Source organism: Panicum hallii, chromosome 6 (genome assembly GCF_002211085.1).
Source record: "Panicum hallii strain FIL2 chromosome 6, PHallii_v3.1, whole genome shotgun sequence".
NCBI lineage: Eukaryota > Viridiplantae > Streptophyta > Magnoliopsida > Poales > Poaceae > Panicum > Panicum hallii.
Genome location: NC_038047.1, coordinates 22,764,261 through 22,787,400, shown reverse-complemented (window position 1 = coordinate 22,787,400; position 23,140 = coordinate 22,764,261). Strand labels below are relative to the sequence as shown.

Genomic DNA, 23,140 nt, shown 5'->3' with positions numbered 1-23,140 from the left:
CAAGCTCTATGCTAGTTTTAACTCTTCGAACAATGGTCATGGAATAATATTGATTATCGAAATGGGATTACTACCATCAGCCGGATGCTTGATTTTTGTATCTACATGAAATCAGTCTGACCTTGCGTTTTGATTAGAAAAACGGACACTAGATGTTAAGACAATAAATAGTACGACATCTGGTGTACACTTCCCTCACTTATCAGTTATCACACCAAATATCCTGGCTAAACCTTTATAAAGTGTACCAAGAAGAACAGCAACCTTCTGAAGTACATATACATTCTGGTTCATGATCTCAACTCCACACAACATATCCAGGGCCACATCAGCTTGAGTTTCCTTAAACTCACTTTCAAATAAACATTATCGTTGCCCAAATATCTCAAAAACGCTCAAAATTTCATCTGTCACAACACGGCGCTTTGTTGGAGCATCCATAATTGATGCCACGGGGCCAAATGCTAACACCACCCATGTCTCAGTTGCCCCTTCCTACTAATCCCAGTTGCGAGGGGGCACTGATGGCGTCCTTTCAAAAACCAATGATCACATTATTGACAGGTTAGGAAGCTAATAATCTTTATGTACAAAATGGTGACGTGCCTCAGGTGCAAGAGGAAGATATCATAATAAGCCTTTGGCAGAAAATCCCTATGTTAACACCCCCCCCCCCCCCCCCAACAACCACACACACACACAATGTCGAGCACCTTTGCATCTTTTCTGCACAGTTCTACCGAAGATATTCCCTCATCTGCCAGCAGTCATCCATGTACTAATGTGAAGATATATTCAACTGGCAGAGAGAGGGCCATTTCTTAGCTGTTGTAGTGAAAGTTGTAGTTGTTTATGGATCATCTCAGCCACCAGTCGCAATCTCCCCTGGCCTGTCTCTCCAGGTGCGGGAGACCCATTTGCAGACTCCATGGCCCTGACAACTGCTAGCTTGCATCTTTCCCAGTCTTCATACTGCAACCAGCAAGCTTTGCCCCCGTGGCTCCCCTCCATTGCAAGGAACATGACATGTCCATTGTCCCCAAAGTTGTACCTCAGTCTAACAGACACACAATACGGTAACCAAGCAGCTCCACCAATGTTTGTATGATGTTTAAGACCATGGTCGAGTACAAAAGTCAGGCCAAAATCCACTGAACGGTTGGCTCTGTCATGCTTAATGTTGCTCCTTGATGAAGATGAACTCTCAGCGTGGTCACTCGAATCTGATACATGGTGCTTCTCCAAGCAGAGTTCAACCCGAACTCTCTGTGCACTGGCAATGTCCCCATGAGCCCGGGACTGACTTTTCTTCCACGCAATTAGACTTATGAATTCTCGAAGAACTGAAATGGGTAATGTAAGCAAAGTGATAAAAGAAGCAACCCTAGAAGCATCATATGGTTCACAGGCGACACGCCTGCTGAAATAGTCACATATTTCATTTATCTCAGATATTGCTAGCTCTTCCTGAGCAGGATTCTGAGCTTGCTGCTGCTGTTTCTGTTGTTGATGGTGAAATCGTTTTACATTAAGAACTTGAAGAAGCAGTTGAGCTCGTTGAACACTAACTGCAAATACATAACCACTGCAACACAAGAACAAGAAGCAAACAGGATCAGAAGCAATACAATGATCGTTTAGAAATCTACAGGGCATTTTTTCCAAAACAAAAAGAAAAAGGGGAGAATACATGCCAAATCTACAGTTGTGAGTATAGAACCGCATATTTCAGTATCCAGATCTTGCTGGCAGTTCAAATAGGAAGCTGGAACTGCTTTCAGATTTGTGAGAATTAAACTTATTTCAATCTACAATGGTCACGGGAAACAAGAAAAATAATAATGCCAACCATATATATTCAGTTAATACTCCCTCCAGGCTCAAACAAATATTGTTTCAGAATATGTAGCCAAACCTCAAAAATTTTGACCACTAATAAACACGAAACAGTTGGGACTTGACCACCGAAAAATGGTATCAGCAGATTAGCCATGGAAAATTATTTCAAATTATTATGCTCTTACCAATTCTTACTAAGAAATAATTATATAAAATAATGTCACAACATATACCAATGTCTTAAACGACAAGTAAAAAAGAATGGAGGTAACAGCAGAACTACTGGAGAACACAAACATGGCATGCCTTAAAAGCGTACTTAAATACCATCAAGCATGCTCATCTAAGACATGGCAATATCACACAAACCCAAAGAAAACAATACGAAAAAGCTAAATGTATAAAACAATCAGCCCAAGGGAGTTCAAATATGCTGTGTTGTTCCTTTATTGGGTGCACGTGTAAACATGTAAAAAGCCCCATGGCATTTATATTAGCATCAAAATGAAGTAATTTGTCTTCCTGTAGCACGACTCAGAAGGTGAAACCACCAAATGATATAAATAAATTGATTCTTACCCCACAAAAAAACGCAGTGCTGGCTGCTCCTGATCCAAATTTAAAAGTGCTCCTTCATTCTCTTTCAAAACTGACCCTAGTATCTCTTTCAGAAGTTCAGGAAACTGTGAGAACAACCATAGAACTCCAAGGTATTTAAGGATGACTCGTAACACCTTCTTAAGAGCAGCAAGAGGTACCCAGGCACCACCATAGCCACCATCGTCCCCAAGACCAGTAAAAGCTGAGCTCAACTCACCCTTCATATGAACAGGAAGGTTTGTTCCAGGAGAAAGGTGTGAAGGGTGTCCTGCAATTCCTGAAGCAAACTTTGAAGAAGCCACCATGGCACTGCCTGCCCGAGTGAAACTAGGTGCCACCTGGTTCCCAACATTTGGAGTTGGCCTAGAAATAGCTACACCGTGAGCACCATGAAAGCGGTTCAGAGCAGGAGCTGATTGCTGACTTCCAGAAGCTGTATTGGCATTGGCCTTCAATTGTGCACCACTATGCCTAGCACTCATATAACTGGGTTCAAAAGCATTTAGACCCTGAGCAACATGCTCCATTATGAATGGTCGAAATTGTGGGCAAGGTAAAGATCCACCAACCGAAGGTCCACCCTTTGGAGGGGTTGCTGGCTGCAGCCACACCTGATCCCCACTAAAGCAGCGTATGTCAACAGAGATAATCTTGCGATATATAACGCGTATCCAATATGGACCACGAAGCACAACAGTAACATCGAAAGGCAATGACGGACTAGGAACTAATCCAGGCCCACCCCGCCCTGTAGCAGAAAGCACGGAACTCTGGAGATTGTGATAGTTAGGATGGGCTCCTGAAGGGCTCAATGGGGCACACACATTTTGCATAGTAGTTGATGATGAGTCATTTGCCGGTTGCCCCTGTGCCCGGAAGTTGTTTTGCTTTGGCACAGAACTGTAACCAGTAGTTGTCACAGGCATTTTTGCTGGGCGAATTGCAATACTAAGGGCAAGCAAAGGTCCAGCTGTAAGCCTGATGCTGTCCAAGAATGATGCTACCTCACCCACATTCACGAAATCCTCCAAAAACTGCATCATGTAAACTCAGTTATAGAGACATCAAGATCTCAAGGAAGATCAATTCCTAGGCAGCAGCATAAGAGGTTGTGCTGTATTGATAAACATGAAATGTCCAAATATAATCTGAACTTGTAATATAGAATGCTAGCTGGCAACCAAATTTGCCCTTTCGCTTGCTCATGAAACCAGGCTTTCTGCTGGCCAACATTTTGGCCAACAAATAGAGCACGGCTTGTGAGCAGTAAAGTGTGCACCACAATTCTGCTTGTCTACCAAATGCTAACCAAATAAGGCAATCAGATGTCGACCAATACCACATGGTACTTAAACACAGAAAATATGAAATCTAACATAATTTCCATGTCAATCAAACTTCAGTTAACCTAAAATTGATTCAATTGGGAATTCAATAATCATTAATTTACTGCGATTTGGATGAAATAAGCTGTTGTTCAGTAAGAACCTATAAAATGTTGCACATCTTCCAAATGCTCGCCAAACACAAGGCAATATAAATGTTGAACACCATACAGCACTAAACACAGAACAAATGGATAATTCCCATGCCAGACTAACATCAGTTTGTCCAAAGTTTATTCAACTTTAATTCAATTAAATAATTAATTTACCATGAACTTGATTTCACAAAAAGCTGTGGTTCAGTAAAATCCTATAAGATGCATCAGAAAATATACTTAAATGCAGTAACAGAATAAATAGCACCTTCCAGAACTGCATTACTACCTGTGAAGACAGCCTCATCAAAATTCTTTATCACTATCTAGTTTATTAAATGAGCGGTCATCTTCATATACCGGTAATAAGTGAAGGTCTGGTATTGTTTACTCATCCTTGAGTGAACAAGTTACTTAGAGCACTTTACGACAGGGTGGCTACCAGACAGAGGAAGGCCAGACAGCAAGCATGGCTTGAAAGAGACTTGGGTTTTAAAGCAGGAAAAGGCATATATACAGGGATGAGAAACTTTGGAGATACTTAACTGTTTCTTACTTAATGGATACTCGCTCCGATCCCTCATATAAGTCCATATGGAATTGGCACAATAATTAACCTGAGGGATGCAATGACCCTATTGCCTATAAATCATTGCTAGAGCTAATAGAGGTGGAAAGTTTACTGCAATGATTAGTGCACATTTAACTAGGGGCAAATATGAACAGATGCGCAAAAAGTTGCATTGGAGTTACCATGGACTTAAATTTGGAGCATTTGGGAGAAGGCTATATGGACTAACATTTGGGATCAGAGGGAGTACAAGGGCATTCCTTCTATAGGGAGAACTTGACTTGACCCCTAAGATGTCTTTAAACTTGGGAAACTTATATCTACACATGGAATACATATATATCAATGAACTGAACAGTACTGCTGGTCTGCTGCAGTATCTAGCAGTGCCACTATGTAAAGAAGCATACTAAATAACTATACCAAACTATCAAGCAATGCATAATTACATACAGTACGCATATCCTGTAGCACTAAGCACGTATAAGAAAACCAAAACATGTGATCATAACATTAAGTATAGACAAACCTTAGTGTGTGGCCAAAGTTGATCTGGAGAAACATGAATTGCGCAACCATCATTACCAGCCTCCCACTCAACAACAAAATGGACCATGGGCGCAGAAACATAACTGAACCACAAGCTCATCAAACCAACAGCTTCAATCCTGAAAATTTTTCTAATCTGTTCAGATAGCCTGTGTTTGCTACCTTTTGTTGTGGGGTGTAAGTTCGTCTCCGCAGATGTCACTTTTTCTTCTCGCTTGTCATCAATTTTTATACCAATCAATCTCCGCATTCCACATGAAAATGCACGGGTATTTGAAAGTCGTTGTAAATCTGAGACAAGCCTGTGGACACTAGCTGCCTCAACAGTGTGATAAGTCAAAACAACCCCATCATCATCAAAAGTGATATGTGAATCTATTTCGGAAGTGTTCGCTATACGAACACCAATACCCCATTCAGTAGTAGTGCTGCCTCCATAGACTTTCCAGAGTGAACCATAATATGGATCAGTGATCCTAACATCCCAAGACATACGTCCAGTTTTACCTAGGCGTAAGCATACATGTTTCCATGAATCCTCTTTAAGAAAGGGTAACCGCAACCAAAGATTAGAGGATGGTGTCCCCAGCTCTGCTTCTTCTGCATATGGGATGCCAAGAGAATCCATCTGGGTAGTTAGTTGAGCATACTTGATACAAAGTGAACAGTGCTTTATGGCATGACAAAGTACAGAAGCATAAATAGCTGACGTAACACAACGATTTTCTTCTGTAAATATATTTCCATATGTTAGGGGTTTTCCAGATGAATATTCCTTAGAAAGAGCACTATCCTTCATAATCTCTGACGCTTTTCTTCGTTTTCTTGGTCCATCGCTTATTCTAGACTGCTGTAATGATGGGATATTCAATACAATCTCTGAAAGAAATCGTTTTCTCGAAGGCCCTCCAAGTTTTGTAGTGGAGATATTTCCCAAAACTGTGAAGTGTCAAAGATTGTCACAAAAAAGAGTGATAGCTTGTTAAAAATCAGTATATACAGACAGTTATTTGGATATCAAAGCATAAAATCTCAAGTTACTTAAGAGGAAACTGGAAAAAGTACCTCTTTGACCATCTGAAGAAACAAGTTGAAGAGATTTACCTCCATGGGAAATATCATGGCCTCTTAAAAAGCTCAATGAGCTAAGGCCATGACCAGACTTACAGTCTGATGGCATGGGTGAAATTCTGGCAGGGCCTGAACTGCTACTCAGCAGATCACTGTTCAAGCTTGCATCATGTGTAACTTCAGAAGTATTAATGTCTGAATGGATAGAGTTTCGGAGCTCAGGCAGGCAAGCTGTGCCACAGAGTCCCTCAGGACCAACTTGGAAAGAACTTACGTGAGTAGAGGTCAAACTAGAAGGCGGCAAATGTTGATTTTCTATGGTTGAAGAGCTTGTACTGTGCTCAAATACTTCATCAACAAGAGAAGAAAAAGAAGACGATAATGAAGGTGTTAAGGGCACAAGCTTCTCATTTCCACTTGGCCTAAGTGATCCACCTTCAATGCCTTGTAGCGCCTTCCCAGTATCAAATAAGTTCACATTATATTCATCTTCGCCTGTTTGTATACAGCTAATGTCAATCCTATTAAACCTTATTACCTGGTTGGCATCAGCATTAGAGCTGTTACTTTCATCAGACTGTGTCTCAAGCAAATGAAAAACAGGCCTAAGGTTATTATCAAGTTGTATCAAGAAATAATAAGCATTTGCGCACTGAGGAAATCCCATGACCATAAAATCTGAACCATATAACACTGACTTAGGAATCTTCAGAGTAACTTGGGACTGAGAGAAAACCTGAAATAGCAGGAAACTAAGAATTTAGCATATAGATTTATATTAAGATATCAAAAAACTGAAATGCTCTAATAAGGTGGTTAGTTGTTTTCATTGAAGAAACAATTGAATGGCATCATACAGCACATAAAAGTTTGCAAGGTTCAAATTATTGGAGGTGTTTACGGGATAAATATAGTGATGAAGACATTAACTGTTTTCAAGCAGATAAGATAAGAACAATGGTGGTACCGAAATTACTCAGTACATGCATGAGATATTCACCAGTAAAGCATCAAAGTTTTACACCGAATGGTTCTAAAAGAGGATAATTTTTTTCCTTAATTATTGTTTCTGATAGTTTTATCCTTTATGAGTGTGCCCATATTACATGCCCACAGATATCAGATTGGTTCACAATAGGTTCACCTATGATGATTACCTGTTAATGTAATAGGACACATCAATGCTAGATTGTTATCAAATACCATTTTACTTTCATCAAGTACATGCTATTGAATCAGTACACCATAAGAAACTTGAAAGTTTTCCATGCCAAAGATCATAGGCTACAAAGTTCGAACAAAATGATATAATTGGTCAGTTCAGATTCCAAAATAAGCACTTGACAGTCCAAAACAAGTACGGCTTAGCTTTAGCAGGCAGTTTACTAGGAAAGATAAAATTTCCATTTCAGTCTCCAGATGATTCAGAAGAGGATTACAAAAACCATCATCCACATAATTCGCTACAACATCATTGTGACAATAAGCTTAAGAGCTAATAAATAAACACAAGAAAGCATGTTTAGAATATAGATATATATGGGAAACAGAAAAAATACAGGCAGTATATTACAGTGACAACCTTAAGACCCAGAAACCTTCCAGTTGCAGCAAATAAGTGGAGGATGCTCTTGATCCTTAAGTTCACAAAAACCTCATTTGCTGTTAGACTCCCTTTGTTTAGGGCTTCTTCAGATTCTAACAGCACAGAAGGTAGCAAGATGTTTTTCGATGATTGAAGGAGGAGGCGACCACTCCTATGGTGGAGAGAAATAAGAAAACAAAATTAGTTAGTAAAGGTCATGACTGGGAAAGAATACAGAAATACAACAACAACAACAACTTAGCCTTTTGTCCCAAGCAAGTTGGGGTAGGCTAGAGATGAAACCCACAGAAAACAAGAATAAGAAACACAAAAAGTGCACAAGCCAAAGGAAGAGTTAGGGGTTAAACAAAAAGTAACAAAGGTCACGGTTCAGGTACATTAATTGCTAATCTCCAAGCGCTCCTATCCATAGCTAATTCCTTAGCGATATTCCACTCCTTAAAGTCTCTCTTAACCGTCTCGTCCCAAGTTAGTCTAGGTCTACCTCTACCTCTCTTTACATTATCGCCCCGCTTTAAAACTCCACTACGCACCGGCGCCTCGGGAGGCCTCCGTTGTACATGTCCAAACCATCTCAACCGATGTTGAATCAACTTCTCATCGATAGGTGCCACCCCGACCCTATCTCGAATCTCTTCGTTCCGGATTCTGTCCCTTCTTGTATGCCCGCAGAACCAACGCAGCATACGCATCTCTGCTACACTCAGTTGCTGAACATGTCGCCTTTTTGTAGGCCAACATTCAGCACCGTATAGCATCGCTGGGCGAATCGCCGTCCTATAGAACTTACCTTTTAGCCTCTGTGGCACCTTCTTGTCACAGAGGACGCCCGAAGCCTGCCGCCACTTCAACCACCCGGCTGAAATTCTATGTCTAACATCTTCATCAATGTCTCCATCTTTCTGAAGCATTGATCCTAGATACCGGAAAGTATCCTTCTTGGCCACCACTTGACCTTCGAGGCTAACGTCCCCATCCTCATGCCTAGTCGGGCTAAAGTCGCACATCATATACTCGGTCTTGGTCCTACTCAGTCTGAACCCCCTCGACTCTAACGTGTGTCTCCACAGCTCTAACTTCATATTAACCCCTACCCTACTCTCATCAACTAGCACCACATTATCAGCAAAGAGCATACACCAAGGGATATCACCCTGTATGTCCCTTGTGACCTCATCCATCACCAAAGCAAATAGATAAGGGCTCAATGCTGAAATAGGTAACAAATTTATCTTTACTATGTAGTGTATTCCATTATACAGGGACTATATTCTTATGCATACATATAAAGAAGTTCTCAAATAAAAGGAGGTGGAATTTGTCTTCGGGCTTCCTACGAGTCCAGCTAGTGCCTGGGATGCCATCCAGATATGTTAATAACCATCATTACGGCAGTGCAGTACAAATATTTATGATATAGATACTTTTGGACAATACTCTTGTGTTTTTGGGAAACTGCCAGATGTGTAACATGTTAAAAGCTTAGAATATGTAGTACTCGATCCAGTTGGATATAAAAACTAACTAAATCATAACACTAAGAACCATACCCAGCAATTGAATCTGACAACTACCATAAAAAGAAGTTACAGACTGATCATTGGACATGAGCATGCAACAAAAATCCACGGGATGGTCTCATGATGGACAACTCCATAAAGCCACCAAGGATGGATTGACTCCTAAAACCAAGCACACCAAAAAAGTCTTCTATATACATCATTTAACCATTGACCTCCTACTTTGCAAAATAGTTATATATACTAAATTGTGGGCACATCTGCCATGGTGAACAGGATCTCTTCAGAAATACTCATTTTGGGCATATTTGGTTACATGGCTAGCTCAAGCGAGTAATAGTTTTAGTAACTATTGAACTTTTTTTACAGAATATCTGATCATTCATCACTTAACGCAAAAAAAACTAAACAACTAGCTTTGTTGTTGTCATTTTCTAGAGCTATTGCATATCTGGGCTAGTTTATGCTTATCCTTGCCTAAAAAGCAAAGTGAATAAGGAATCCAAGCATGTCTGTAGTGTCTACATGTAGGAAGAAATCATTGTCCCTGATCAAACAATTTGAATCTGACAACTACCATAAAAAAGAAGTTACAGACTGATCATATGGAAATGCTATCATTAGACCTTTCAGTGAAAAAATGTTTGCGCAATAGTTTTAGGGTTTACTATACCATGCCGAGGCATTATTTTCCTTCCCCACGTCAAAATATTTTCTAGCCCTCAGATCAAGATCCAAGGGTCACAAGATCATCTTCTTCCTTCAGCTACTCCTCCTGAGCTGCTCACCGATGAGCATGTTCTCCATGTCGTGCCCCCACCACATCATCCAGCTCCCTTCTGCTCCCGTCTCCGGCGGCTCCCTGCCACCAGATCCACCACCACCTTCCACGAACACACTAACCGTGCTTCGCCAGGATGTCACCTCGATGCCCCCACCCCTCCCCACCGTCCGTCCTCCACCACCTCAGCTAGCGGCACCCTCACCACCTTGTCACTCCACCCACAATCCCCTCCACTGCAGGGCTGGTCTTCTTCCCTGGCCTTTCCTTCTACGCCCAGGGATGGAGCAAGCTTCGTGAGAGCCTTGAACCCCCCAAAACTAGCAAACCCTAACCCTAGCAGCTCAAAGGAAAAGCTTCCTCTCACCGGAGACAAAAGAGACAGGTCGAGGTTTAAAGAGACAGGTGGGGGAGGGTGAATACCAAAATCAAGTGTGGGGAGAGGATAAAAATACCGGATTGGCATATAGCAATTCCTTGTAATAAACTAATAGATTACTTAAAAACGATGGTCAATGTCTTGAATTACATACTGAGAACTACAGCTGTGCAGTTAGCTTTTATTATAAAAAAAAATTCACAGCATATACCATGCAGAATGTAAGGTAACGAAACTAACAATGTAACAAATAAATAACAGACCTGATATTTATTCCAAGGTGAATATACGATTCTCCATATGCCCTAACCTGAAGTACTTCATTTGTACACGAATTTTGAAAGTTCTTTCCATCCACTTTCTGCATGATATATGGACATCATTAGGCACCAAAAATACAGTCAAACGAGGCAGTACTACTCGGAAGCAAAAATGTAACAACCAACCAATCTAGAAGTCCAGCTAAAAGAATGTAAGAAGATAAAGAGTAAGGATTTCCTTTTATGTGTAAGTCAACCACAAACAGAAGGTACTTGCACTAAAGACTCATACCTTCCCTAAGCCCTCTTCATTAACTTCTCTTTTCAGGACAACATCAGTAGGTGATTGCAAAAGTTGACCATTTTTGCTCAACTCCCTTTGGATTTCCAGAAGACGAGTGTGTCTATTGCAAGCAATTGCTTTCAAAATAAGTGCTTCAACATCAATGCAGCTCAGATCAATAGAAAGATCAGCCTCTTTGTCAGTAAGCGGATCCAGCATAAATGAGCTGTGCAGACAATTTATCTGCATATCCTTCCCTACCTCAATACTGATAAATGGAGATAAATCAGGTTCTGCTGAGCCACTACTGTTTTCATCTAGCCAGTAATTCAACTTCAAACCAGGTATCCTAAAACCACTAAGATCAAGTTCCCCATCTTGCCCAAGCTGCACTGAAGCATTCCCACCTTGCGCTGCACTACTATCTGAGATAAGTTCAGATTTTATTGCATCTTTCCATCTACCCTGTCGTAGAACATTAGCCTGCCTAATTGCAGTATCCATAACAAGAGAGATGCACAATTCATGTAGTACAGTATATAAAATCATGAAGGGATTGCCGGTGTTAGCCATTCTCCGTTCAATATCATCACCCAAAGCATATCTTCTTGTCTCTTCAAGCTTAATAGGTCCAGTCTTTTCACCAACAAGCAATTCCATGTGCAATAACCTCCAAAGTGAGAAATGTCCACGGTAACCCAATGTAAGAAGAACATGAAACTCTCCATCCACACGAAGATTGGCTATCCCATCAGTCACTGCAACCTCAGATATTTCTTTAGGAACTGAGGTTTCAAGTAATTTTGCCCGTACAAGGGAGTTTAATTTCTTCAAAGTAGGCCTTCGTTCATCTTGAAAAAGCATACTCTGGGTACCTATTTCCTCTATGCATTTTGGTAATCTCCTGTAACTCCCTGTACGTAGGACTTCTGTAGCAAATGGAACATCAAAAATGGGAGCACGGGCCTGCTGCAGTCCATCATGCATAAAGAACAGCGAGTCTGCTGTTTGGGTGAAGCATGTTTCATGGTTAGAGAGCGTTGACGCCAGCTGTCGGCAGTAATTAACCAGAGGAACCTGAAAAGATCCAAATCAAATACCTCAAACACGGGAAGAAAGTGCAGTATCTTCTCTGGCAAAAGAACAAAGGAGAAAAGTCCTGAATAACTAAACATAGTTCTTAGTAGTGCCTCTGTTTTCTCTAATCATACAAGGAAAAAAGATACATGACCAAAATAATGCAGAAAACAAGTTATCCCACAAAATAGGTTGTAGTGGTTTTAATAAAACCGAATATTTGACTTTTAGCAAAAAAAACATTTTAAGTTATCTGGCTTCTGTGTCATCTAGTTATTAGCTAGTCCGTAAATCCTGTTTAAATAAATTTGATTTCAATGAAAACATGAGAACCAAAGAACCCTTAGGTATTTTAGCGGTGGAAGACATATACTGCACCTTGCTCCTCTGATTGTACCATGCACATCCAACATTCAACCTTTTAGCAACCAAGGCTAAGACCCTGTTTGTCCCAGCTTCGGATTGTGGATTTTAGCTTTTACAATCACAAGCTCAAACAAACATGCAGCTTCTTACCTTGGATTGTAACAATCTGATATGTGGGTTATTACAATCCAAGAATCTGCTCCCCACCAGCTTATGGATTGCTATTATCGACAAGTTGCTTTTCACAATCCATAAGCTGAAATAAGCAGGGTCTAAGCCAGCTTTTCAATATGAAATGGAAACATTTGATATGCAAGTTTCAAATATTTGCCATCAAGGTGCTGTTACATTAAAAACCTACAGAAAAGATCAATCAACTAGAAAATGAGTCATCAAACGCTACATGATATGGCAACATGCAGCATTAAACTGTGAACAAAAATCATGCATACAGAACCTTCATAAAATTGCACACTAAACAAACAGGGTTTCAGCATAGGTAAAATCATTTGCTACAAAAGATTCCGTGATCTGGTATGCCAGTGAGGTCTGTAAACATAAAAATTTTGGTATAACTCGCCATCACAAAAGGCCAAATCCAAAATATGCCATCGATTTTACAAACCTTACCCTTATTTGCCATTGATCGATCAAGCTGTAACAGAGACACGAAACCCCTACCTTCTTCTCCCTCGTTCCCCTTGTTTTCTCTTTCCCATGCATGAATTGGAAGGAACCAAGAAGAGGCTGCTGCAATGCGTGCATGTCCTCTATCTCATGTGCCCTTGACTAAGCAAGAGCATGTCCTTATTTGCCATTGCAAGGTTTAAACAACACAGTATGGCAACAGATCAGATGGGACGCTTAGCGTGGAAGGGAAGGGGGATGGATTATGCAGTTGCCAGGAAGTGTGGTGGCAGGTGGCAAGAACACCAAGAAGTAGACGCGTCCCTTTTGAAAGCAAACGGTAATTCTGTAGCAACACATAAAACAAACAAAAGAAAAACTCTTCTTCCGCAAAGTAACAGCAAAAGGTTAGCCCACCATTAGTGAGCAAAGGAAGCTAAAACTGAACACAGCAACCACTTGAAAATAATGCTTCAAGTAAGATGCAAAGGAAATCTACAACCACCATATTTTAATCTTTTCGTGAAACATGCACAGATGAATGAATAAACCTACAAAACGAGAAGACTATGCACAGTTACACAAGGGGCAGAACCAGAAATGGGATATGGCTCAAGCTTGGGAAATTACATCAATGTGTTTGTCTCTTTTTTTTATTTTTGAAATGAGCTTACATGGGCTTTTGGTTCTAGGACCAGGTCTTAAGACCTGCCGCTGCATACACCAGATAGCAACCACGTAACCATCTATCGTATCCAGTAAACAGGATAACGCTAGATATAGCCCTGTGGCTATATCCGCCTCACCTACCCCCCACACCCGGTTTCAAAATACGACATGGGTATTTTACAGGGAACCTTCAGGATCCAAAATTGAGCGTTGCTTGATTTTAAATAATCATCTCCGTAAGTAGCAATGAAGTTACGATATTGTGGTCCAACATGAATCCAATTGTGACACTTTTTCATGCTCATGGGATATATTATTGAAAAGGTTACTGTTAAAAGTTTACAAAGTTTGGTAAAAGAAATGTGGGCAGAGCAATTTTGAATGGAGGGGGCATTTTGTGGAAAGGGTGGTTCAGTATGTGTTTCTCTTTTTTTATTATTTTTCAAAGAGTTTCCATTAGTGTTTGATTCTAGGACCTGGGTATTTTACAGGGAGCCTTGGACCTGAAATTGAGCATTGGTTAATTTTACATAATCATAACCACAACTAGCAATGAAGCAATGATATTGTGGTCTAACATGAATCCAATTGTGACCCATTGGCATGCTCATGGGGATACATTATTGAAGGGGTTGCTGTTACAAGTTTGACAATAGAAACATGTGTGGAGTCTCAAATTTGAAGGGAAGGGGTAGTTCGTGGAAGATGTGGTTCAGTATGTCGCATGACTCCAGATGTTGCAAATATTTCTTTCTTGATGCAACTATATCCTAGTGCCATCAGCCATGTTGCCTTCACTACAATAATGCATACAACAGACTGAAAGGCCAGAAGGAATAAGCTAGCCTAAATAGTTATTGCGCTAGTGACACCAAGATCCCGATGGTTTACTGCAGTCTACAAAACTGCATCTCTAATTGAACGGTAAGGAGTACAATTAACTTGCTGGGAGATGGAATAATCTACTAGGACTGACCTGCTGACACCACTTGGCGAGGACATGGAGCCGGAGCATGCGCTGCCGCGTGCGGTCGACGAACTTGAGCAGGTCGATCTTCTTCTCGGTGTCCGACCTTAGCCGCACGCCCTCCTTCCCCTGGGCCTCCGCCTCCGCCTCGGCCCGCGACCTCTCCACGAGCTCCCGCAGCGCCAGGTACGACTCCTCGGCTGCGAGGCGCACCATCGCGCCCAGCTCCACCGTCTGCTGCCCCAGCTCCGCCGCCATCGGTGGCCCCTCCCCCTCTCAGCTGAAGCTCCCAGCCGCTATCAGCACACCAGCACGAATCCAGCTAGACGGATTGGGGCGTCCTTCCCGGAGCTGAAGTTTCGGGTTTTGCGGGCCGGAGGGAGCGGCCCATCCAGGCAGGCTAGGGCTACCCTACCGACGAGGAGACGGAGGGAGGAATCAGTCCAAGCTCGGACGGATCTCCGCTCCCCGGCGGTGAAGGATTGAGGCGAGGACGACGGGCACCGCGCTACGAGGAGGGGAGGCGGAACGGCGGCTGAAGGATCGGTGCCTGATCTGGAGGCGGCGTCCGGCGAGGGAGGTGGAGAGCTTCGCGGTCGCAGGGAGAGTTTGGGCCTTTGGGGAGGAGTGTCGCACCGCGTTTCGTCAGCTCGGCTGTGCGGCGCGAAGCACGATTGCACCGAGCATGTTTATTTGTCTATTCGCCTTTGGAAGGAGTAATTTTTCGCAAAAAGAAAGAGCATTTTCCATTTACAATATATATAGACACCTGATATGCTGCCACACCGGACGTTAGACTTCTACAATCCACGTACCAAACTTTCTTCCCTCAAATATGCACACTTCTCTCCAACTCCAACCCAGGCCATCTCCACGCAGGCACGCACCATCTGATCAAGCCTCTCCTCATCTGGGCAAGGGTTAAGAGTTAGGAGGGTGACTTTAGAGATTTACACTAGGCATTGGCGGTTCCAAGGCCCAGCGACTCGGGATGACTGCCCAGGCTGGACGAGAGGTGTTAGGAAGACTTCTTGCATGACAGTGTTCTTTGTCATTAATTACTTAGCTATAACTTATTTCACCCAAGTTTCGGAGAATCGCTGGGTCCACCACTGTGTAAGCTACAGAGGATGCTCGACCTAGCAGTGGAGAAATTGACCACTGGAGCAGCCAGGCGGCCCTCGCTTAGGCAGTAAAAGATGACAAGAAGAGAGTTGAGGGGCCTCTTTGGTTCTACGCCATAACTTGTTGTAGCGCCGCCACAAATACCAGGCCGCTGCTTGGTTCATTAATAAGCTGCGGCGCGCCAGAACTTTTTATTATAGTTTATTTCTCCGCCACACTTGTGGCGCCGCATCTTCAGCGCCGCCACAGCTGCGGCGTGGCAATCTGTGGCTGGGAATCAAGCAGGCTCGAGGTGGGAGAAACTTGCTTTCAAGTTAGCATGGCATCAGCAGCGGTGATGCTTTGGGCGCCAAGGCTGGTGGTAGAAGTAGACGGGACGTTGAAAAACGGAACGAATTGGATCCAATATTTCCGAAGTGTATTATAGCTGTTAGAACCAAATACCTATGTGTGCTTTAATATATAACTTGTTGCATCTTATACAACTTGCCTTTAATGCTACAAGTACTGTATAGCATGCAATAGTAATTAGTAATCATTGTTTTATACAAAGTATAGCACTAAAATTATCAATAAATAGAGTTGTTGTGACGATATAACTCCTGTCCGAAATTACAACACTAATATTCTCTATCTCCCAGCCACCGTCAAACATGTAGCACCTCTCCCTCTCGCTTTCCTTTAGCATACCATGTCCCCATGTTTATCGCATTTCTCATATCCTTGAATTGATGTTTTGTGTGTCACCACTTTCCATTTTACATTGCAGTAGTCGATCGATTTTTTTAATGATGCAAATCCCTTGCATAAATCAATTTTTTATCTTTCATTTTTAGAAGTTGGCTTTTGTGCTTAGCAACAAAAGATAAAATATAGAGATTGAAATATGTATGTATACTACATTAGTTGTTCTTTTATTCCCCTCCTTCCAAAATACAGGCCCCACTCAGAATTCTAGAACAGATTAGTGCTCAAGGTAATTTACCTAGCTGCCTTCATTGTTAGAGTGGATTGCTTTCTTTTGCAAGGTAATTAAAGGGTTCTGATGCAACTTTTCCGGATAAAGATTGTCTGTGTGTCATGCATGGAGCAACTCTAGTAATAATTTCTATTTGAAGTCCCTACTTTTTTAAGTAGGGGCTCCTCCTAGGGTTGTGATTTCTACCGTCAACTCTAGCAATACTCTCTAATCTCAGCCCCTACTTTTTCTGATACGTAGGATCCACCTGTCAGATCTTATTTCTTTCCTTTGCTAGTTTTCCCTTTTATTCCCGATATATTTGTTCTTCTTGATTCTCTGTATCACACCAGAAGCATCTCTCTGCCTTGCGTCTCTCCTCTGTGCGCATCTCGCTGACACACACACACTCTCTCCAGGGGCTCTCTCTCACACACACTCTCTCCGGCCAGTAGCTCTCCAGCCAGAGCCTGTTGAGGCGGCCGGTGCACCCGCAAATGCACTTGCCAGTGACTCCCCGGCCGGCACCCGTCAAGGTGGTTGCTGCCACGGATTGTCATGGCCGGCGGCGCGCCAGATCCCGGCTTCATTGCCTCCTCTTTGCTCCGAACCGGTCGGCACACCATTGCCTCCTCTTCGCTCCGATTTTGATAGCTGCAATGCTCGATTTGATGGCACTGACGCTCGATTCGACGGTGCACGAGCTTGATTCAGCGGCGCTGGTGGTCGACGAGCTCGATTTAGTGGCGCTGGTGGTCGATTCGATGGCTCAAGGTGGTGACGAGGTGGCACACGACATGCTGCTCAATCTGCGGCTCGACCTGCAGTGCAGGCAGCGGAGAAGGTGTAGGGATGCAGCGCTCATCGGGGAGCGGCTTGAGCTTGCGCAGGAGGGGGGCCCGCCTCTCGCGGGGAGGCATGCCATGGAGATCGCGGTGGCAGCGGCGGCCCTTGGCTACGGTTTCGGCGACTGGAAGCTCGGATGCATCTGCGGAAGATGGGTAGGCACACCTTGAGGCCGAAGGGAAGAGCGGAGGTGTGCCTGAACTGCGGTCGTTGGCTCGTCTGCACGCCGTGTGGTGTTCGATTGTAATGACCTAGCCCAGAGAAACGGCTCAGACCCACTCTACACGCTACGACCACCAACATGCGGCGGGCCCGACCACCAGCGCCTCGCGCGCCGCTCGCTAGCCCACGACCGGTTTTCCCCACGCCTCCTCCCGCGCACGCAGCAGCGGTTTTTCGATCGCACATCCGCCCCGCTGCCCCGCGTTCCCGAGTGTCCCTCTGCCGGTTTTTTCTTAAAGGAGCTTGCAAATCTGCTTTTTTGGAAATCGTGCTATCTGGGTCTCTCAACCGGATTTGAAGCTTGGTCAAACAAAATTACGTGAAACATACGGTGATCTGTTCAAAACCAACCTACCGTAGCAATGGGTGTAAAAAGAATAATTTTAGGATTTCTATTACTCTATTACGTGACATAAGCTACAGTAGTTTTGATTTATATTTTAGTCTGGCGCCTTGGTATTTGCAAATGATGATTTTGCAATGAGAATATGAGATACATCGTACATGTGCCTTAAATGCCTAACAATATATTTTCGCTGTTTGAAGACAATGATGGTACATTGGATTAAAAGCAATTCATGTGTGGACTAGTACGCGGGCAACGCAACAATTGTTCCAAGGTAGTGGCAGTACAATATTTCCAATCACACCATGTAATTAAGGAATACAAATTGAATAATAAATCTAAATTTATTCTCTATCCGCTTGAAAAAAGTCTTGTCCGTTGTCGTCATTATTTCAGCTAGATTTTGACCTCCTACACAATGGCATTTGTAGCCTGCAATGGAATCAGGAAAACAAAAAAAATGTGTACAGCAATCACCTAAATGGTACGGTCAACCCTGCAGTTTTGTAGACCAAATGAAGTGAGTGTAGCCTGATCACAAATATTCCCAATGTGAGACCAGAAGAACTTCAATTATATTCTAGCAAAGTAAGATTTTTGCAAAATGAAGAGAGCAAACCATAACAACATCAGTTATTTGCAACCACACAAGCCTGATAGCAAAATCTACCATGCCTGGCCGGATAAAAACCTAATGAACCATGAAGCCACAATTATCGGAAGCCAAACAAACTGATCACAAATACTTTGATGCGTGACTAGAAAAACTTCAATTAGATGGGATATTGCAGAGATAGATTTCTACTAAGAAATAATGACATATATGCACATGCAAAAAGACACTATCTTCGAAAATGAAGCGAACCAAAAAAACCTCAGTTATTTGCGACCACACTAGTCTACTCACCAATTCTGCAGTCTACAAACTAGTCTATGCATTGTGGTGCATAATTTTCTAGCGCACATAACAACATGTGTAAATATGTAAATAGCTTATCCTCCAAACACCCTGGATACCATATACCAGGGGAAGCATCGTGATTAGGAGAGGATGTTGCTTTCGACCATCAGAGCAGCCTGGTGTCACTGACCTCTTTTTTGCAGAGCTCGTCTGTGTACGCCCCTTTGTACACCCGACGTTCCACAGTCTCATCCCCATGGTCATGGCACCCGCAGTGGCATCACTACCGGAAAAAAGATCTTTGCCGAGTGTTAAGTATTTTGCCGAGTGTTTTTTTTCAGGCACTCGGCAAAGAGGGTCTTTGCCTAGTGTCGTTTTCGGCGCTCGGCAAAGACTGTCAGACCCGGGGCCACCGGGCTGGGCATGTCACGAAGTTTAAGAGATTAAGCCCGTCTTATCTCTTATTCATTTCGTTTATCTCTTATTTATCCCGTTTAAATAGGAGATAGAGCTAACCGACATGGAGAGCATCTATTCGAGATCAGCTCTGGTGTGATCCCTCGGAGGGGGTTGGTTAGCATCTTTGTAACTCTGACCTCTTGGATATATAAGGGAGGTCAGGGACCCCCCTCAAAACAGAAGATCATTAGGTCATTCTGCCCCAAAGAGAATACAAACCACCATACAGGACGTAGGGTGTTACGCTCCGCGCGGCCCGAACCTGTCTAAAGTCTTGTGTTCTTTGCACCTTCGAGTTCCTGATCTCGGCGTTCTCTCACCCAAAACTTACCACCTTGGATATATCCCTCGGTGGGCAGCCGGTTAAACACCGACAACTGGCGCGCCAGGTAGGGGAGCGCGTCGAAGATCCGCCGGCGAGCTCGATGGCATCTTTTAGTTTCATCAGGTCAGTACCCTCTCAGGGTACGACGTTTGTTTTTGGCTCGTGGGTTTGCGTCGCAGACGGTGCGGGCAACTTTCGGCGATTCCTCGTCGACATGACGCCAAAAACTGTCGCTGCGGATCCTCGCAGCGGCCTCGACAAGTTCGTCGACGAGCTCGACAACTTGCCGCTCCACGCTTCCGCGGCACAGGTCGAGATGGAATCTGTTCCAAGCTCGACTTCTTCTGGTGTCGCGACAATTTCCCCTGGTTTGGACTCGTTCCAATTCAGGGATTCGCTGGGTCGGACTCAACCCGGCTTGTGCGAACCGGCCACTGATCTTCAGGAGGCCAACGCATCTGGATCCCTCTTCATGTTAGAGAAGGATCTGGATCTGCTGCTCCGGGACGGAAACCTTGAAGCCACCGCGTGTCGGGAGGCCGCGGGTTGTTTTGATCCCGGTAATTTGGTGATCACCTCCTCGTCGAAGGGACACATCGTGCATTGGAAGGGCATGAAGCTCTCCAATCTACTCGAGGCAGAGAGCCGGCTCGTGGCTCACCTCGAGCCATTGCCTTTCCAGGAGGGCAGGCCATTGGCCACCGCGGCGGAGGAGTCGACGGAGTTAGTCGACGAAAGTTCTCACGAGCTTTCCTCCCACCAGGTGTTGATGGCCGAAGAAGGCGAGGACGGTGGGAATCTCCCCATCGACAACTTTGACGTGATCTCCGACGATGAGATCACGGCCAACGCCGGTAACGAGAGTGACGCCGATCGTGAGGCGCGGAGGGCCAGGAACAGGGCCCGAACAATCCGGCGGAGGAGAGCCAACGAGCGAAGGCGATCTATGCATCGCGAGCTCGACCCCGAGTTTGCTGCCGTTAGCGAGCGGGGCTTCAGGACCCCGGTGGCCAACATTGCTAGGGTCACGGCCATCCTCGAGTGCAGCCACGACCTGGAGGTACGTCAAGCACTCCTCTTTGCGCAGAGGGCTTGGATCCAGTTGGATCAGCATAATCCGGCGTCCATCATCCGGGAGGAGCGCGTGGACGAGAGCCGGAGCCAGGTCCGCAGTCGAACGATCGGTGGTCGTCCTCAAAATCAGATCAGCAACGACAACGCACGCACAAGCCAGGCCCCTGGCGGGAGGCAACAGCCACCGCAAGGGGGTCGTCCGCGACAGGCCAGTCGACGACCTCCTCCGGAGGACCTGCGCCAGCACATTAATGATGGTCGCGACGCGCGCACCGTGATCTCCTCCAGGCGCAAGACTCGCGAAGAAGTCGAAGCTGAAGGTACTGATTGTAGCGATCGATTTCCTACTTTCTCTGCTCGTTTCAGCAGCTACAAGTACCCGGAGGGCTTCAAGCCGATCGGCATCACCAAGTACGACGGCAAGCAGGCTCCCCAGCAGTGGCTCCGTTGCTACTCCACGGCCATTGATGTCGCGGGGGGCTCGAATATCACCAAAGTCATTTACTTCCCGATGGCTTTGGACCCTGCGCCGCTCACTTGGCTGGAGAGCCTCGGCAGCAACTCCATCGACTCCTGGGAACGACTTAAGAAGGTCTTCATCGACAATTTCCAGGGAGCAATTACCCGTGCAGGTACTCGGCACGATCTTGCCCAGTGCAAGCAAGAACGTAACGAGCTCCTACGGTCCTACACGCGTCGCTTCTTCGACGTCCGCGCCACCATCGCGAACATCTCGGAGGAGGACATCATCGACTGCTTCTACAACGGCATCACCGACCCGAGCATATACAGAGATTTCGGGCGGAACAGGCCGAAAACTGTTGCGGGCCTTCGTGACATGATGCACGATTGATCCGAGCAGGAGGAGAAGATGCGGGAGCGGTTCCCGCGGCGCCATGATAGCAATCTGCGGCGCCCAAGCGACAACCGCAGCGACAAAGGCCAGCGGGACTTTTCCGGGCCACCCCGGAAACGAAAGCCAGATGATGTCATCGCGGCTATCGATCGTCCTTCGCGGGGCAAGAAGTCGACAACTCAGGAGGAGTTCGAGAAGCTCCTGCAGAAGAAATGCCCGTGGCACCCGGGCGCCAACCACGCTGCCATTGACTGCTACCACCTTCGGAGGACGTTCAGCAACTCTGGTGGTGGCAAGAAGAATAAGAAGCCTGCCGACAAGGAACCCGAAGACGATGATCAGGAGGATCATGGGCGCAACCCAAAATTTCAGGATGCGTCCAAAGTGGTAAACGTCATCTTCGGGGGAGACGAGGATTTTTGTTCCAGGCGGGATCAGAAGCTGCTCCTCCGAGAGATTTTGTCCATCGAGCCGGCGGTACCACGACCACTCCGTTGGTCGGAGGTCCCCATCTCGTTCTCTCGTGATGACCAGTGGACGAGCTTTTCCGAACCGGGCAAATTCCCCTTGGTCTTGGACCCGGTGGTGGCAGAGGTCAAGCTTACCAAGGTCCTCATCGATGGCGGGAGTGGGCTCAATCTCATCTTCGTCAATACTTTGAAGAAGATGGGCCTGAACTTCAAGGAGATGCTGGTCCCCAGCAAGTCTCCCTTCTACGGCATCGTTCCAGGTAATGCGGCGCACCCGCTTGGTACGGTGGTCCTCCCAGTCACCTTCGGCACGCGGGAGAATTATCGTACTGAGTTCATCAAGTTCGAAGTGGCTACTTTTGATTCTTCCTACCATGCAATACTGGGTCGTCCGGCACTTGCCAAGTTCATGGCGGTGCCGCATTATGTCTATCTGCTTCTCAAGATGCCAGGACTCGGTGGAGTGCTCACCCTCCGTGGCGATTTGAAGAAGTCGTATGACTGCAATCAGGAGGCGATCCAGTATGCTTCGACTACTCGCGTGCCAGATGCTTCGGGAGAAGTACTCGCGGCCGCGCAGCAGCTCTCCCAGACCGGGCTGGAGATCCCTTCCAAGAAGGCCAACAAGTCGAGCATCCAGTCGACTGACGATGTGGCCCTCAAGATGATCCAGCTCCAGGAGGGAGATTCATCCAAGACCGCCATCATCGGCGCGGGCTTGGGTGATAAATAGGAACTCGCGCTCGTCAGCTTTCTTCGGGCTAACCGAGATATATTCGCATGGAAACCAGCGGATATGCCAGGGGTGCCTAGGGAGTTGATCGAGCATGCTTTAAATGTACACCCGCAGGCCACGCCTAAGAAGCAACGCCTCCGGAGGTTTGCCCATGACAAGCGTGAGGCCATTAAATGG

The 23,140-nt window shown here is 45.0% G+C and overlaps 1 protein-coding gene across 3 annotated transcripts; it reads right to left on the bottom strand.

The window, feature by feature from the left end:
* Positions 1–206: 206 nt before the first annotated feature.
* Positions 207–15,327, bottom strand: LOC112897585 (mediator of RNA polymerase II transcription subunit 14-like). 3 transcript variants are annotated; one of them, XM_025965924.1, is made up of 8 exons: positions 14,655–15,327; positions 10,949–12,016; positions 10,660–10,757; positions 7,693–7,867; positions 6,105–6,846; positions 5,020–5,978; positions 2,419–3,473; positions 207–1,585 (listed from the first exon to the last, which is right to left on the bottom strand). In XM_025965924.1, exons 1-8 carry the CDS (start codon positions 14,901–14,903, stop codon positions 796–798), a joined length of 5,136 nt encoding a protein of 1,711 aa, XP_025821709.1. In that variant the 5' UTR covers positions 14,904–15,327; the 3' UTR covers positions 207–795. The 3 variants fall into 3 exon arrangements, with proteins under 3 accessions (XP_025821709.1, XP_025821710.1, XP_025821711.1); XM_025965925.1 differs by having other exon boundaries at positions 6,144–6,846; XM_025965926.1 differs by lacking the exon at positions 14,655–15,327 and adding an exon at positions 12,395–12,538.
* Between the last annotated feature and the right edge of the window lie 7,813 nt (positions 15,328–23,140).

Bases quoted from the DNA above. Each gene is read 5' to 3' on its own strand.
- LOC112897585 (XM_025965924.1), bottom strand. From the start codon at position 14,903: ATGGCGGCGGAGCTGGGGCAGCAGACGGTGGAGCTGGGCGCGATGGTG. The intron at 5,979-6,104 runs GTACTTTTTCCA...GACACTTCACAG, and splicing joins TTCTTCAGATGGTCAAAGAG to TTTTGGGAAATATCTCCACT. The intron at 3,474-5,019 runs GTTTGTCTATAC...TACATGATGCAG, and splicing joins AACTTTGGCCACACACTAAG to TTTTTGGAGGATTTCGTGAA.